The sequence below is a fragment of the Malaclemys terrapin genome, chromosome 4 (genome assembly GCF_027887155.1).
Source record: "Malaclemys terrapin pileata isolate rMalTer1 chromosome 4, rMalTer1.hap1, whole genome shotgun sequence".
Classification (NCBI taxonomy): Eukaryota; Metazoa; Chordata; order Testudines; family Emydidae; genus Malaclemys; species Malaclemys terrapin.
The window spans coordinates 17,654,869-17,670,300 of NC_071508.1; the positions used below are offsets into that span (position 1 = coordinate 17,654,869).

The 15,432-nt window shown below is 51.6% G+C and overlaps 1 protein-coding gene across 2 annotated transcripts in view; it reads right to left on the bottom strand.

Moving 5' to 3' along the window:
- Window positions 1-577: 577 nt before the first annotated feature.
- Window positions 578-15,432, bottom strand: part of MDFI (MyoD family inhibitor) — a 42,094-nt gene continuing 27,239 nt past the window's right edge. For both annotated transcript variants that reach the window (XM_054024839.1, XM_054024840.1), the window contains exons 4-5: window positions 3,925-4,194; window positions 578-2,452 (exon numbers count right to left, since the gene is read on the bottom strand). In XM_054024839.1, coding sequence (XP_053880814.1) covers window positions 2,196-2,452; window positions 3,925-4,194 — 527 coding nt within the window. In that variant the 3' untranslated portion in view covers window positions 578-2,195. The remainder of the gene's footprint in view (window positions 2,453-3,924; window positions 4,195-15,432) is intronic.

Below are 15,432 nucleotides of genomic sequence, written 5' to 3' on the forward strand. Positions count from 1 at the left end.
TTCCAGCCCCAGAGGTGGGTGAAGTGGCAGAGGTTCAGAGCCTGCAAAGCAGGCTGCAGGGGTGGGCCGTGTTGTGGGTAATGGATGCTTATTCCCTGGCTTCCGTAAAACCAGTTCAACTTTCTGTGTGGCAGTTTCCTAACCCTAACAAAGGCAGATCCAGTGGAACAACCCATGGAAGTGTCTAGCTAGACCCATGGGGAGGAACCCGAGGAGATATCTAAGCAGGCATCCATCCCAGTACCCTGTCTCAAAGTGGGGGACAAATACCAGCAGTTCTGTGCCCTGGGGGCTCTCCCTTAATACCCCTAGCATGATACCCAGAGGGATAAATCCCAGCGGGCTTCTGTGTCCAGCCTCCCTCATGTCCCTGAAGAGAGAACAAGGAGGACACACTCCAGATTGCTACTCAGGCCCCACTCAATCCCCGACCCTGTCCTAAGCAGGGACAGAACCACTGCTCAAAGGCCCCGAGGATGGTGGGGGGCAAAGTTGTCCTGGGGGACATTTGCCGGGCTCCAGCCTTGGTCCCGTGATGCTGCCCCAGGCCGAGCACATGGCACAGGAGACGTCGGGGGTCAGAAATGCAGGAAGATCTTTATTTACAGTAACAAATCAAACAGACAAAACCTCACAAACCGCCCCCCAGCCTTTGCAGGGCGCATTTCCTCCCTGCCCTGCAGCTGAAGGCCCAAGCAGGGTAGGCCGGTATAGGTCAGGGGGAGAGAGAGCTGGAGCCACTGGCCCTCCGGAGGCCTTCCGAGCAGGCACAGTGTCCAACTGCTGCGTGGCTTGCACCTTCGAGTCAGGCCCGGAGAGCTCTGTCCTTCCCCTGTAACAAGAAGGCCAGGAGAGAAGGCGTTTCGCAACAGGGAGACTCTGGAATCTCCTCTCTCCACCAATTTGTGCATGGACATGCAGCTTCTCTGCGGGGAAGGCTTTTCTGGGCATCCTTTGTCAGCCATCACAGGGGCAGTTAAGGAAAAGGCTCTGTGCAAGTGTGTGTGTGAGCATGCGTGCGCTAGCCCAAGTGCTGGGGTCACAAGGGAGCAGCCGGCTGGGTTTATTGCACTTGCCTGTCTTCCTCAGCACCGAGAAGGGGGCGGGGAAGCCACTTCCAACCGCAAAGGGAGGCCAAGGCGTTCGATCTCCAACCTCCCACCCCGGCCAGCCCCCTGAAGCTCACAACACCCTGCTGCCCATAGCCACCGCTTCCCGCCTGGGGCGGGAGATGAGGCCGGTGCCTGCGTTTTGTGCCACGTCTTGGGCCCCATCGTCCGAGTCCACAGGGCGGGAGGTTAGACGGGCCTGTGGGAGCTCTGTGAAAAAGTCCTGTCTTTGTACTCTGGGTGCTGGCAGGCCAGCTGCGATCCCCCTGCGGGCTCACGATATCTAACTGCTGACCAGGGGACATCAGCCTATTCCTTCAAGTTGCAAACTAGCGGGCACTCCTGTGCCTAAAATACCAGCGAGCAGGCACCACGCCCTTGCCGTAGTTTGAACTAGCAGCATGGATGCTCCTGCAATAGCTGCCAATCAGCTGGCACCAGTGCACCTGGTACACTTTTCTTTGCCAGCCAAGGGCCACTCGTGCTGCTACAACATGCCAGCTGTCAGCCAGCGGGGCACTGGAGCAGCCAGCCAGTGGGGTGGCACCATTCGCTGATTCCTCAGACAGCCGGTGGCTCGGTGCATGTCTGATCTTTGGCCCAGCAAGGCAGCTCAGGGTCTCTGCGTAGGACTTGCTCTCCTGCTCTCGGCTCAGGTGGCAGGAAGCAGCCAGGCTGCTGTCTCAATTCCCCCGTGAACCGCTTGGGGTTACCCAAGCCAGACAGCGCTGGGGGAGGTAGAGAAAGAAAGTTTGGATCCTGCAGGTATCCAACGAATCTTCCGCTGTCCCATGGCTCTAAGGAGGGGACTCCCATCCCCAGGTGCTTTCCAGCCTCAGGTTACCAGCTCTGCTGGGGTCTCTGGACTCCTGCCCTTTCCATCTCCCGTGTGGCTCTCTCAAAGGCTCAGGAAACCTGCAGGATCCTCCGAACACATGACGCGGGGCAGGTCAAGAAAAATAAGAGCCAAATGGGTGGCGGGGTGGGGGGGATCCCCAATCCAAGGCACCCCCGCCCCACCCCCGTCCCCTCGAGTTTATGCCTGGGCGAGGGATTTGGCTCTGGGTTCCTCGCCCCCGCCCCGCTTCAGGAGGAGAAACACAGGCCACAGCACTCCATGCAGATCTCCAGGCAGTCCGCAGACTCGCAGCAGGCGTCCACGATGCCGCAGTCCATGTCGCAGGGGAGGTCGCAGTCGGCGCACTCCCCCGAGCCGCAGCAGCAGCAGCAGATGCAGGAGTCCTCGGAGCTGCAGGAGCCGCAGGTGGCGCAGTCCAGCACAATGTTGCAGAGGGTCAGGAACTCGCAGAAGAGGCAGGAGAGGATGCAGTGGACGCAGCAATCTGAGGAGGGGGATGGCAGAGCCAGGGAGGGAATGTGGTGGGGGGGAGAGGACAGAAATGAATGATACTGTTATTCACGGACGCTGCCCGGCACAGCACCATCCCAGGGCTTGGATGGGAATGTTCCCAACAGGCATTTTAGGGTTCCAGATTTAACCCCCTAGATCCCAGCTTCCATAGAGACCACCACAAACAATCTCAGGGCAGAGATCTGAGACCAGCCCGGGGCTGCTGGGCTCAGGGTGGTTGGTTATTTGGGCTTTGGCTTCTGCAGACACACAGGCAGGGTGGGGCCTGCGAATGGCTCTATAGGGCCAACCAGTGCTGCCCGGGGAGCTTAGAGACTCCATGGAATCCTCTCGGATCTTGGCCATTGCTGACGATTTTGTGTGGAAGGTGCCCAGATACTACGGTGATGGGCAGCAGTATAAAACCCTAAGCTAGGCAGACCGAAACCTGAAGGCAAACAAAAAGAACTCGCCAAAGGTCTGCAGTGAGAAACAGACGGCGCTTTACCAGAATGGGCGGATTCATTTAAAATGGCGGTGGGAGGGGAGGATGTAGGGATGGGGAAGAGCGCATCCCGGAATCTATGGGGCAGATGTAAGGCCAGTGTGAGGGGGAAGAGAGCGTCCCGGAATCTATGGGGCAGGTGTAAGGCCAGCGTGAGGGGGAAGAGAGCGTCCCGGAATCTATGGGGCAGGTGTAAGGCCAGCGTGAGGGGGAAGAGAGCGTCCCGGAATCTATGGGGCAAGTGTGAGGCCAGCGTGAGGGGGAAGAGAGCATTCCAGAATCTATGGGGCAGCTGTAAGGCCAGCATGAGGGGGAAGAAAGCATTCCAGAATCTATGGGGCAGATGTAAGGCCAGCATGAGGGGGAAGAGAGCATTCCAGAATCTATGGGGCAGATATAAGGCCAGCGTGAGGGGGAAGAGAGCGTCCCGGAATCTATGGGTCAAGTGTGAGGCCAGCGTGAGGGGGAAGAGAGCATTCCAGAATCTATGGGGCAGATATAAGGCCAGCGTGAGGGGGAAGAGCAGGTCCTGGAATCTATGGGGCAGGTGTGAGGCTTAGTTCTCCCTTAGTGAAGGAGATTACTGGAGGGCTGGGAGGGACATTACTGGGATTGAAGGGGATCCAAAACTATGCAAGGGTCATGAGATTAGGGGACAGGGGATCCCAGAACTAACAGGACCAGCGTTAGGCACGAGGAGGTGGGGCAGAGGACCTGGCAGGGAGGGGGGAGACCAGCCCAGAGCAAATAGGGAGAATGTGGGGGAATCGGAACCAGGATCCACACAGCTCCCTGGCTTGAACGGTAGCAAGGGGCAGTCGGCGCAAAGCAGTAACTGTGGGCGTCACCCCTTTCAAGCTGGGCGCTCCCATCTCTTGCTCGAGCATTGTAGCTCTTGTTCCCATTAGTGGACATGGAGGATTTGGGGAGCTGGGTGGGGGGGCAGGGAGAGCCGGTACCTTGCTGCGCCTCCACAGGGATCTGAGAGGAGGCTGATTTGGAGCTGCCTTTGCTCTTCTTGCTGCCCTGGCTGTTGATGGAGTAGTGTGACTGCAGCTTCCGATGAGGCTTCTGAGAACTGGGCAGCGAGCCCAGGACACCGTTCCCGGCCTCTCGGTTTGTGCCGCCTGGGTCCGGGACACGCCCGGCGCCGTTCTGCAGCAGAGGGGTGCAGTCCATGGGGCTGGATGGCTGGAGACCCCGCAGGGGTGTTCGCACCTGGGGCTGGCCTGTGGGCAAGAGGCAGCAGTGTGTTAGAGAGAGCTGCACTCAGAGGAGCATCCTGCATGGCAGAGAAAAGACCGGTCCTGGCTCTAATGCATATCAAGGGAATTCTTACTGATGCTGCTGGACACAGAGGGGGTGTCTTGGCTGCACTCTGAACCCGGGTGTGTGGGACCCTGGCTTGTGGATGTGTTTCCAAGCCAGGCTTCAGCATCCACACTGCATTGTAAAGCTGGGTTGACAATTGCTGAACCCGGTCTCACAGCCACGCTGCGCCACACAGACCTTTGGACTTGGGTCTACGGCTTGAGCTGCGTCCACACTGCTAAATGACAGGGCTTGGACTCGACTACAGCGGGACTCAGGCTCTGACCCACCCCCTAGCCATGTCCTAGGACCCGGGCCCTGAGAGCTTGCTGACTCATCAGACTGATTTGTGTGTGGACAGAATGGGGCTTGGGCTCAAACCTGAGTCAGAGCCTGGGTTTAGTTTGCAGTGTAGACACAGACAGAGTCTGTGGTTCTCTCTAGCTCACAGCCCCCATTCCCTAGTGCCAGCACACAAGGTCTTCCCACATCCTGACCTGGACCAGTATTGGAAGGGACAGGGGGCTACAGGAAAGAGGGGCGTAGCTCACAATCTGGAACATGCACACGCTGGCCCCAACCACTCACGTATCCCCCATCATCTCCTCAGGCAGAGGTGCCGTTGCGCACAAGATCACACACTAACTGCACAGGTACAGGCAGAGAAACCTAGCAAGACATTCATCCATTAAGCTCTTAGATTGGAAGCTTTTCTGGGTGGGGGCCACTTTTTCATTATATGTGTGCACGCTGTCTAGTACAAAAGGCCCCGATCCCCCTCCATAACACAACACCACAAGAACTACCCCCCTCCATAATACACACAATAAAGAGTAATGAATAATGCACCAGATGGAGAGGGATGTAAGACCTAACCAGTCTCTGTGAGAGACATTTCTCCCAGGGAATTAAAAAGGATGACTAACATTATTCATACAGGTGTGCCTTAAAATGTAGGCATCTAAACTAGTGGTTGGATTTTCAAAGGTGCTGGGCACCCACCGCCCCCATTGATGTTCAGTAAGGCAAGACCTTTTCCAGGGTGTCTAAAGTTTAGGAACCCCAGGGGGAACATTTTGGCCTGTATGAATAGGGTTCATATGTAACCCACTCCTGGTCATGGGCCATCAACAGGGTTTGAACCCACAACTGTCACCACCACAGCACAGCACAGACCTTTGCCCCTTTAACTTAAGGAGAAGCTTCCTGTGTTGGCAGCAGTATTAGGTTGCTAGCTTCTAATGGCCCACTAGAGAGCGTGACACAAATTTTGCCAGTGCATCAGATAAGTAGCAAGCTCACCTACCAACATGGTGGGGGTGGAGGGGAGGAGAATACATGGTAAAGTGTCATTAAAAAAAATAGAACCGCCCCTTACCCCGGTTAATTTCTATTTAGTTTAAATCAATTAGGAACAGGTTTAAACTACAGCCCAACCCTGTGTGCTCACAGTTGGGCCACAGGAGGCTGTATGAGGAACAAAAAAACATCTAAAGCTTTGTGCTTGACAGCCTCAGCAAGGCTTGCCAATCTCCTGGCAAACATGGACAGCAAACACTATAAATAAGGTGACTTCTTTACAAAGCTCATAATTGGAGCTGGTAGAAAAATAAGTAAATTCTAGAGGGGAGGAGGAATGGGCAGGGGAAATTTCCCCCCGGTCAAAATGCAGTTAAGCCCATGTGTAGACAAGGCTAAGTCCAGCAAAGATGTTTGAGTGGAAAGTACAATCCAGCTGGGCTTACTTAAGGCTCTGCCCATCTAGGGGGAATTTTTATAAAGAGAACATTAAACAGCCCTGGTCCAATGGAACCATCTGGGAGAATTTTACTTGAACGGAGACACAGGAGAGCCTGAAGCCATTTTTTGTTCTTCCTGGAAGGTATCTGGGGAGGCCATTTCTACTGGGCTTAAAGGCCTTTCATAGAATCACAGAAATGTAGGGCTGGAAGGGACCTCGAGAAGTCACCAAGTCCGGCCCTCAGTGGTTAGGCAGGACCAAGTAAATTTAGACCATGCCTGACAGGTGTTCGTCCAACCTGTTCTTAAAAACCACCAGTGACAGAGATTCCACAACCTCCCTTGGGAGCCTGGTTCAGAGCTTAACTACCCTGAAAGTTAGAAGGTTTTCCCTAATATCTAACCTAAATCTCCCTTGCTGGAGAGTAAGCCCATTACTTCTTGTCCCATCTTCAATGGACATGGTGAACAATTGATCACCGTCCTCTTTGTAACAGCCCTTAAGATACTGGAAGACTTATTAGGTTTTACCTGTCTTCTTTTTTCAGACTAAACGTGCCCAGTTTTATTAACCTTTCTTCAGGTTTTCTAAACCTTTGATCATGTGTGTTGCTCTCCTCTGGACTCTCTCCCAATTAGCCACACATTTCCTAACATTTGGCAGCCAGAATTGGACACAATACTCCAGCTAAGGCCTCAACAGTGCCAATGGAGCAGGACAATTACCTCCTGTGTCTTACATACGACACTCCTGTCAATAAACCCTAGACTGGTACTAGCCTTTTTCACAAATGCATCACATTGTTGACTCACATTCAGTTTGTGATCCACTATGACCCCCAGATCCTTTTCAGCCTTTCTACCCCCTAGCCAGTTATACTCCATTTTGTAGTTGTGCATTGAATTTTTCCTTTCTAAATGAAGAACTTAGCATTTGTCTGTATTGAATTTCATCTTGTTGATTTCAGACCAATTCGCCAATCCGTCAAGGTCATTTTGAACTCTCATCCTGTGCCCCGAAGTGCTTGCAACCCTGTTCCAGTTCGGTGCCGTCCGTAAATTTTATAAGCATACTCTTCACTCCATTATCCAAGTCATTGATGAAAATACTGAATAGTACCAGACCCAGGACTGACCCCCATGAGACTTCATTAGATAACCCTTCCCAGTTTGAGAGCGAACCATGGATAACTACTCGGTGAGTATGGTCTTTCAACCAGTTGTGTACCCACCTTATAGTAATTTCTTCTAGACTGCATTTCCCTAGTTTGCTTATGAAAATGTCATGCGAGACTGTGTCAAAAGTCTTTCTAAGATCAAGGTAGATCACACCTACTGCTTCCCCCCATCCACTAGGCCCGTAACCCCATCAAAGGAGGAAATTAGCTTGGTTTGGCATTATTTGTACTTGACAAATCCATGATGGTTATTCCTTATAACCCTTTGTGGAGGGCTATCAGCAAAGGCCATCTCCAGATTGTGAGGCTCTATCCCTTCTTGGCATAACCAGACAATCCTCTGCGGTGGCAGCCTTCATGTTCTGCCCCCAATCCACCCCAACCTCAAACAGATGAAACAGGGAGACGGGAGGCTCCTGGAAACTAGATCCTCAGCTGGTGTCTTCGGTGCAGCCCCATTGGCTTAGCTACGCTAATCTGGCCTGATGCATCAGGGAGGGGGAAAGGGAGGCACAAAGGGTGGGGGGGGGAGAAAGGGAGAGATGCAGAAGATGACATAGTAGAGCAAGAGGGACATGAAGAGGAGGGAGGAGAAGGGATGGAAAATAAAGGAACGAGCGAGTAGAGTCCTATGGTGGAAGAATGGCCCAGTGGTTAGAACACTGACCTGGGACATAGGATACCTGGATTTCTCACCCTGCTCTGTGTGCCCCTGGGCAAGTCCCTTAGTGTTTCTGCTTCAGTGATAGTCCTGTCCCCTCTCAGAGGGGGGTTGTGAGGATAAACCGAGCCCAGATTGCAATGCATTCAATTGCTATGGTGACGGGGTCATATAAGATATTCATGACAACGTGATGGGAAAGAAGAGAGCCCAGAAGGCAGGTTTTTAAGAGAGCTCAACACCAAAGAGGCTGAGTTCTTCTGAAAACCTGGTCCGTATAAAGGATAAACGCCTATTGCTGCTATCAAATAATGAAGTTAGTCCTTTGGTGGAGGCGCTGACCACCACTGGTTCAGCTCCATTGATGGCAGTAACGTGGCTGGACTTGGGCTGCGACCACTGCGTTGATGCCACCTGCTCAGAGAGGGTCTAAATGACACCCTGGATAAAAACTACCCTGGACTGAACTACGCTAGCACAACCCTCAAAGCAGCTGCCCCCACAGGGTGATTTCCCAAAATAAGGCTAGCACAGACACCGCCCAGGCTGGTCAGCTGTCTGAGGGCCACAAATGGGCTGCTGACCTCAGGAAGAAGTTGTGTGTTCACATTGGACTCCCCCTCCCCCCCAACCCCCAGGGCTGAAAGTCAGAAGGGAGCTTGAGAAGACGATGCCCGGTAAGAAAGCTGGGTTGTGGATCTCTCGCCAAACAAATTAATGCCCTTAATTAAAGGGATCCACAACCTCTGGCTGGACATTAAAGGGGAGGAAAACAAACATCTGCGTTAGCTGCGACTCCCTCTTGTCCTCGCATTCTGCAGAAACAAGTCAGGCTTGCGAATCTCCCTAGCTGGGGCCAAAGGGCTGCTCGTCTGTACTTTGCCGTGGCCAGACAAGGCAATGTGGGGGAATCTGGAGAATAGTTTAATCCTGCCTTTCCCCCCGTGCATGGTTAGTCGGCCTGGTTATCGACCACAGACAGGATTTGGAATCCAGATCAGGAAGGGTTAATCATCAATCTCCCCGGCCCGCAACATAACCAAATAAATAGAACTCCGCCTGCCGTTGTCTGTGCCAAACTTTGAATCTCTCTCTCTCTCTCTTGTCAGTAAACAAGTGATGATTCAGCAGAAAGGCTTGAGGGCAAAGGCACCTGGAGCCAAGCCGGGGAACAGTAGCCGCATTCTGTTCGGGGTGTCAGTGGGACAGGGAGCCTGAACTGCAGGGATGAGAAGGGCCAGGACTGCATCGAGCAAGACGTCCAAACACAAGGTGCTTCTGTCTCACGTTGGCGAGGATGCCAGGCCGCTCGCAGGCAAAAATAAAATCGATGGAGGTAAGAAAACAGCATCTTGTCTTCCCAGCCTGGGTATCCCAGCAGGGCTGCGAGCGCTACACTCGTCCGGCTAGCAGAAATGGGGAAATGGCTGGCAAGGAAGTAGCGGGGCTTGCAAAGCAGGTTCGTCCCACACAGAATGGGGGCGGGGCAGTCCCAGGCAGTCACTAGTGCTTAAGGCTGGTTTTAGAGCATGAACGAGGCCAGGGGGAAAGTTTAAGCAACTGGATCCTAAAGGAGGGTGATTGTGTGAGAGGCTCCATGGCAGAGCATGCTGGGAAAAGCGGGACTGAAAATTGAGGTGAAAACAACCGGGCGATGTGATTCAGAAGGAGGGGGATAGATAGAGGAGGGGTGAGAGGGGGATAGGAAGGAAGAGGAGGAGATGAAAGAAAGAACAAACTGAGCTTGGATTAAATCAGACTCCCATTCCCCAACCTTTTCCTCTTCGAGGTGCTGGGTGATTTTCATTTTCAGTTTCCAGCTAGGAGGAGAAATGCCTGAAAGCACACGAGCACCTGTCCTTGAGAGATCCCCAGCCTGAATGTACACACCGACGGAGAGGAGCGGGATCCAAACTTTCAGCTGATTCTCCAAAGCAGGAAACCTTTAGATGCTCTCCCATTGTCACAATGAAGGCCTGATCCTGCCCCCCCCCCCCCCGGGGAGCTTGGGGGAAGCGGGAGCAGGCCCCAAAGATCACATGGCCCCAAAGATAATGGCCTAGGGGAAAAAACGTTTGCAGGGGAAGAAAAGGAACCATTTTTGAGGCTGTTTAGGGTTCCAGGTTCCAGAAGGACTGGTTCCACACATTTCTTCTTGACGTCATTGGAAGGAGGCACTTGGCTCCTCTGACAGGCCCCACTGGTGTTTCGATGATTATTACCTATTATCATATCATCATACCTATTATCATAGTATCTCTGGGCCCCAGTCCCGGAGAAGGATGCCCCTATGCAAAGGGCTGTATCAACACAGAACAAAAACAGGGTCCCTGCCCTAAGGCGCTTACTGTCTAAGCAGCCACTCAAAATCAGTGGCTGCTTTTGAAAACAGCCTCATTAGCTTGGCTTAATCACTCCGCAAGTTCCTTCCTTAACGTTTAAACCAGCATTGTTCTGTACAAGATGTAATCGAGGTGCCCTAATTGCATAAACTGCGTATTTTGGGTTTGTTTTTTTCTTATACTGTGTTATCATGGCAAACCAGATCAACAGCTCTGTGTTGAGGGGAAGGATGGTCTTGTCTGGATTCAACACCCATTTCTGCCGCAGGCTCCCTGTGTCATCTTAGACCAGCCATTTAAAGGATGGAATTTCTGCTGGTGCTGTAGATTCTCAGCACTTCTGATAACCAGGCCCTTAACTCTGTCCCCTCCACCCCCATCTGTATAGGGACTAGGGATAACACCATTTCCTTTCTGCCTTGTCTATTTAGACTGTAAGCTCTTTGGAACAAGGACTATCTAATACTGTGTGTCTGTCCAGCGCCTATTACATACAATAGGGCCCCTGTCTCTCAGTGCTAGCATAGTAATAAATTGCTACACGTGGACATACATTTATACACCGGCTAAACAGAGCTGCCCCCTGAACTGGGTTGTATCCTTGGCGCAAACTCCGAGTGAACTTCTACAGCTGAGTTTAAATCCGCCCCTGAGAACATGGGTTTGTGCTGACATGGCCTTAACCGCAGGGGCACAAGTGAGATTACATAGTGGTGAATCCCTGAATCAGAAAATTAAAGATGAGGCCTCAGCTGATAAGAATTTTGTTCCCAGCTGCTCCTTACCATTTCCCCAGTTCTCCCAACATGCTCTCCCTGCGGAGGCTGGCCTCCCGGCTCTTCCCCCAGGCATGATTTGTTAGAATGGCATCTCTCCCGTCGTCAAAGAGACAAGAAGATACAATAGCCCCTGGGGTGGGCGTGTGTGTTTCCAAACTGTCATGAGACTAGTGTTCGAGAGGGTGCAGTCCTGCCAGACCCTAACTGTCTGGGCCCCACCCCTCTAAAAGGCCCCATCTTCAGTTCAACCCTGTCCAAAGCCCACTGCAGCCAACAGAAGTCTTTCAAGCCCAGAGCCAGGGAATCCAGTTACAACCAATGATTGTCCCCTGATCTTTTTGCAACTTTTAGCCTACTTGTAGCTGGACTAAACTATTATTTATCATACAGTAGCACAGAGAGAGACCTCCAGCCAAGATCCAGGCCCCATTGTGGTAGGTGCTGTACATACCCCAAGTAAAAGACAGTTCCTGCCCTGAAGAGCTTACAGTCTAAACAGAAACACAGAGAGGGGAAGTGAATTGCCTGCAGGTTAAAGGTAGAGCTGGGAATTGAACCCACGTCTTCTGAATTTCTAGCAAAGTACTGCATCCTCTAGATTACACTCCCTCCTCTAATGCACTAATCTTTTTCACCCAGTTACGGGGAAACAGTCTCTATTGCCCTGTTGGAACCAGGTCCCCGCCTTCATTTGGTGTAGACAGAGTCTAGCAGTGCATGGTCCAGTATGATTCCAATATGCTAGGCTTCAAAACTCCTGCTCAATCCGATGCAAGAAAGGCCCATTGGGCCCAGGAATCTGATGCAGTCCACAGAGAGAAAGTCAGAAGCACAGGTCAGGAATTTTCAGACATGCCTCGCCAGCCACTCCCCACAAATATTCTACAGCTTCAGTCGTTAAACGTTTTTGAAAATGGCAGGGTTTACAAAAGTGCCTGGTGTACATGGTTTGGCTTTCTCTGTTTCTTTGCATTCCTCGGATTAAATTGTTTGTAAATCAAAATCATTCCCTGATTCAGACAAGCACTGAGCAGCAGAGAAGCCTGGCCAGAATTTCCCCTCAGAGTTAGTAATAATATCTTACAGCTATAGGGCGGTTTTCCACACAAAGGATCCCAAAACACTCAAAAGGAGATGGAAGAATGGCTACAGTCTACCTCCGACATGCAGCCGCCTCTGGGGAGGAATGCAACAGCTGTTTAACAGCGCAGTGCAACACTACACGACAAGTGAGTCCAGGAGGGTCTCGTATCCAATTGCAAGTTCAAGGAGAATTTAGGGAGTTAGAATGCAATTAACCAGTTAGTCCTGGTTTCCTGGACCATTTCTATCACCCCTATTTTGGGGACATTGTATTGGATATTTAATGGCCTAAAGAGGCCAGGACCTTGATTTTAATTCCTATACAAGAGATGGCACCTTCAGCAGCTCCTAGCACTATGTAGATTTGGCTCTAGTCATGTCATCAGGAACTTTGAGTGGATTGAGGATCTGACCACAGCAGTGTCTCTTCCTGCTAAGACCAGGTTTTAAGAATAATCAATTTCGCTGAAGGTCATTTTTCTGAGTCCCTCACAACGTTGGGATAATACCAGGATCATGGAACAAAGACACAATTCCAAAGCCCCCTTCCCAAAGCTCCCTGCCTTCTCCCATAAGTGCTGACTCTTGGATAATTTAACCTCTCCTATACTTCAGAATGCATCATTTCACCTCCCTCTGGTATTATCCACAGGGGGATACATCAAGATGCACCTGAGATCTGTTTGCCCTGCACCACAGAGTAGATTTTCAAAGGAACTCAGCCCCCAGCTGCTCCCATTGTGACATTGATGGCCAGACTTTCCCAATAACTCAGCACATTGGGTGCTGAGCAATTCTGAAAACTTTGGCTATTTACTTAGGTACCTAAAAGGGAACTGAACTGTTTGGAAAATCTGGCCCCAATTCTGGGTCCTGAGCACTTGGAAATCAGACCTGAGGTCTCTGAAATTTGGCCCTGGTCTTGAAAGCCTGAAGATATTTGCAGTTCATCGTTGCTTCATCATTAGGGAAAGACCCACATCTTCCTGACAAGGGATTTTTGATTGGCCATTAGCAAAGGTCATCATTAAAACAAACATTCCCCACCTTACTAAGATACCACCGTTACTTCCCATTCGAAGAACAGTGAATTACGCGGGTGTCTCAGATAGCAGCGTGGGGTAACTGCTGGAAAATGACGACTTTTTAATGGCAGCTTCCGGTAGAACAGGTTTCACTGTATTTAATCCCCACATGGTAAATGTGAAGTGTCTGTTCAAAGGTCCACCCTGATTGGTTGTCACACACTCCGGCATCATTAGCCCATAAAGCGGCATGACTGGAGAGTGACGGAGTTGGTGTGGCTGTTGGAAAGAGATAAATTCATCAAAGAAACGCAGGGCTGGGCGGGACGTCAAGACGGCATCGAGCCCAGCCCGCTGCACCGAGGCAGGACCAAGTGAACCTAGACTGTCGTTGCTGACAGGTTTGGCCAATTCTTAAAAACCTCCAATGATGGTGATTCAACAGCCTGTTCCAAACCTGAATGACCCTTCATTGAGGGTTAAGGCACATAAGTAGCCTCACTCCTAGAGCTCAGGTTTCCTGGTGCTAGGTGAGAAGTTACACAAACAAATCCAGTTCCATGGTTGCTTGTTTTCCCCCTGACCCATTAGATCAGATTAGAACAGAAAAGAAGAATGGGCCAGGGGTCTGGGTGCTAATCTAGGGGTCAATTCCCTGCTCTGCCACAGATTCTCTGTGTGACCTTGGGTAACTCAGTTAATATGAGATTTCCAAAGCCACCTCAGTGGGCTAGGCACCTAACTCCCATTGAAAGTCAATGGGTCTTAGGCATCTAACTCACTTAGGAATTGCCTTTGTGCCCCAATTCCCCACCTGTGTGATGGGGATACTAGCACTCCCCTACTCACAGGGGTGCTGGGAGGATCAATACGTTAAAGATTATGAGGGGCTCAGATATTATGGTATGGGGGCCAGATAAGTACCTAAGATCATTGTTCCGTCCAGTCCAATATCATCCTTCCAGCTGCATGCCTGGAGATTCAGAGGAAAGATTTAACTTCATCACAATGCAGTTAACCAATGCTATATGCAGTGGGGGAAATTCTTCCTGACTCCTGTTGCAATCTGATGATACCCTGAAGCATGAGGCGGATTTCTCCCCCCCCCCAGCCTGCGTACCTGTCAACTGCCCTAGTGTTGTTCATCCACTCCAGAGGGAGCTTGCTCTCTTTCCAGGTAAGCCACCTAGGGCGGACTGCACTGGGACTGATGCGGAGGCATCATGCGTAAGCCAATCCGCGGCAAAGAGAGGAGGGCTGAGAGCTTGCTCCCCAGGCAGGGTACAGCAGAGTGACTGAGAGGTGCAGAAGGTCAGACGCCTGCAAGGTTTCCAAGTTACAGTACAGGAAGCACATAATCTCTTCACTCCACCCATCAGGATCAACCCTACTTCGCAATCCTTTCCCTGGCTGCCCTCTGTCCTACCCACTAGTCTGCACCACCGGCAATTTGTCAACCTCACTCAGAGCCTCAGCCCCCACCGTCCCGCTCTCCAATGGGAAGCCTCAATCCATTTCATGTCCCTGGAAAAGTAAAGACTCTATTGAACTATCCAACGAAAGGGGATTTACTGTTGTGTGCCTACGGGGCAGACTGAGGGCAAGACACTTAAATCCAGGCTCAGGGATGCAGTCCGAGGGCAGGGAGAGAACAGATCTAATGATTCAGCAAGGGACTGGCCTGCTTTCTCCCAAACCTGCTAAACCACCTTCCCTCACCTTCAGCATGAGGCACAGTGGGGGTAGCTTGCCCCTGGATCCAGCTCTGCTGTAAATCCTCAGCTGGTGTTTTCAGGGGACAGGGGATAGAGCTGGTTGTCTGCACTGGCAAAAATGGGACCCATAATGCAACGGTGGCGCTGTCCCAGCAAAAGTGGGTGCATGGATAGAGGTTATGCCTACGCTGCGCTCCAAAGCACGATTGCAGCTTCACCTAACTAACGGGCAAAGCTAAAAACAGCACAGAAGCCCCAGCAACACAGCTTCAGCACAGGCTAGCATTAGGGTGACCAGATGTCCCGATTTTATAGGGACAGTCCTGATTTTTGGGTCTTTTTCTTATATAGGCTCCTATTACCCCCACCCCCTGTCCCGATTTTTCACATTTGCTGTCTGGTCACCCTAGCTAGCATTGCAAGTACACACCCAGGGGGACTGGGTGGGCCTGTACAGCACACACCGGTGGCTATGCCATCATGGCGATTCGCAGCTGCGCTCGCTCGATTAAAGCTAGCATGGCTACGCCTGCCTGAGCGGCAGTGACCCTCCGATTGCCGATCGATAGCATAGCCACAGACTGACAGAACTCTGGCGATCTTCCCACTGTGTCATCTGACCCTTCACAGAGC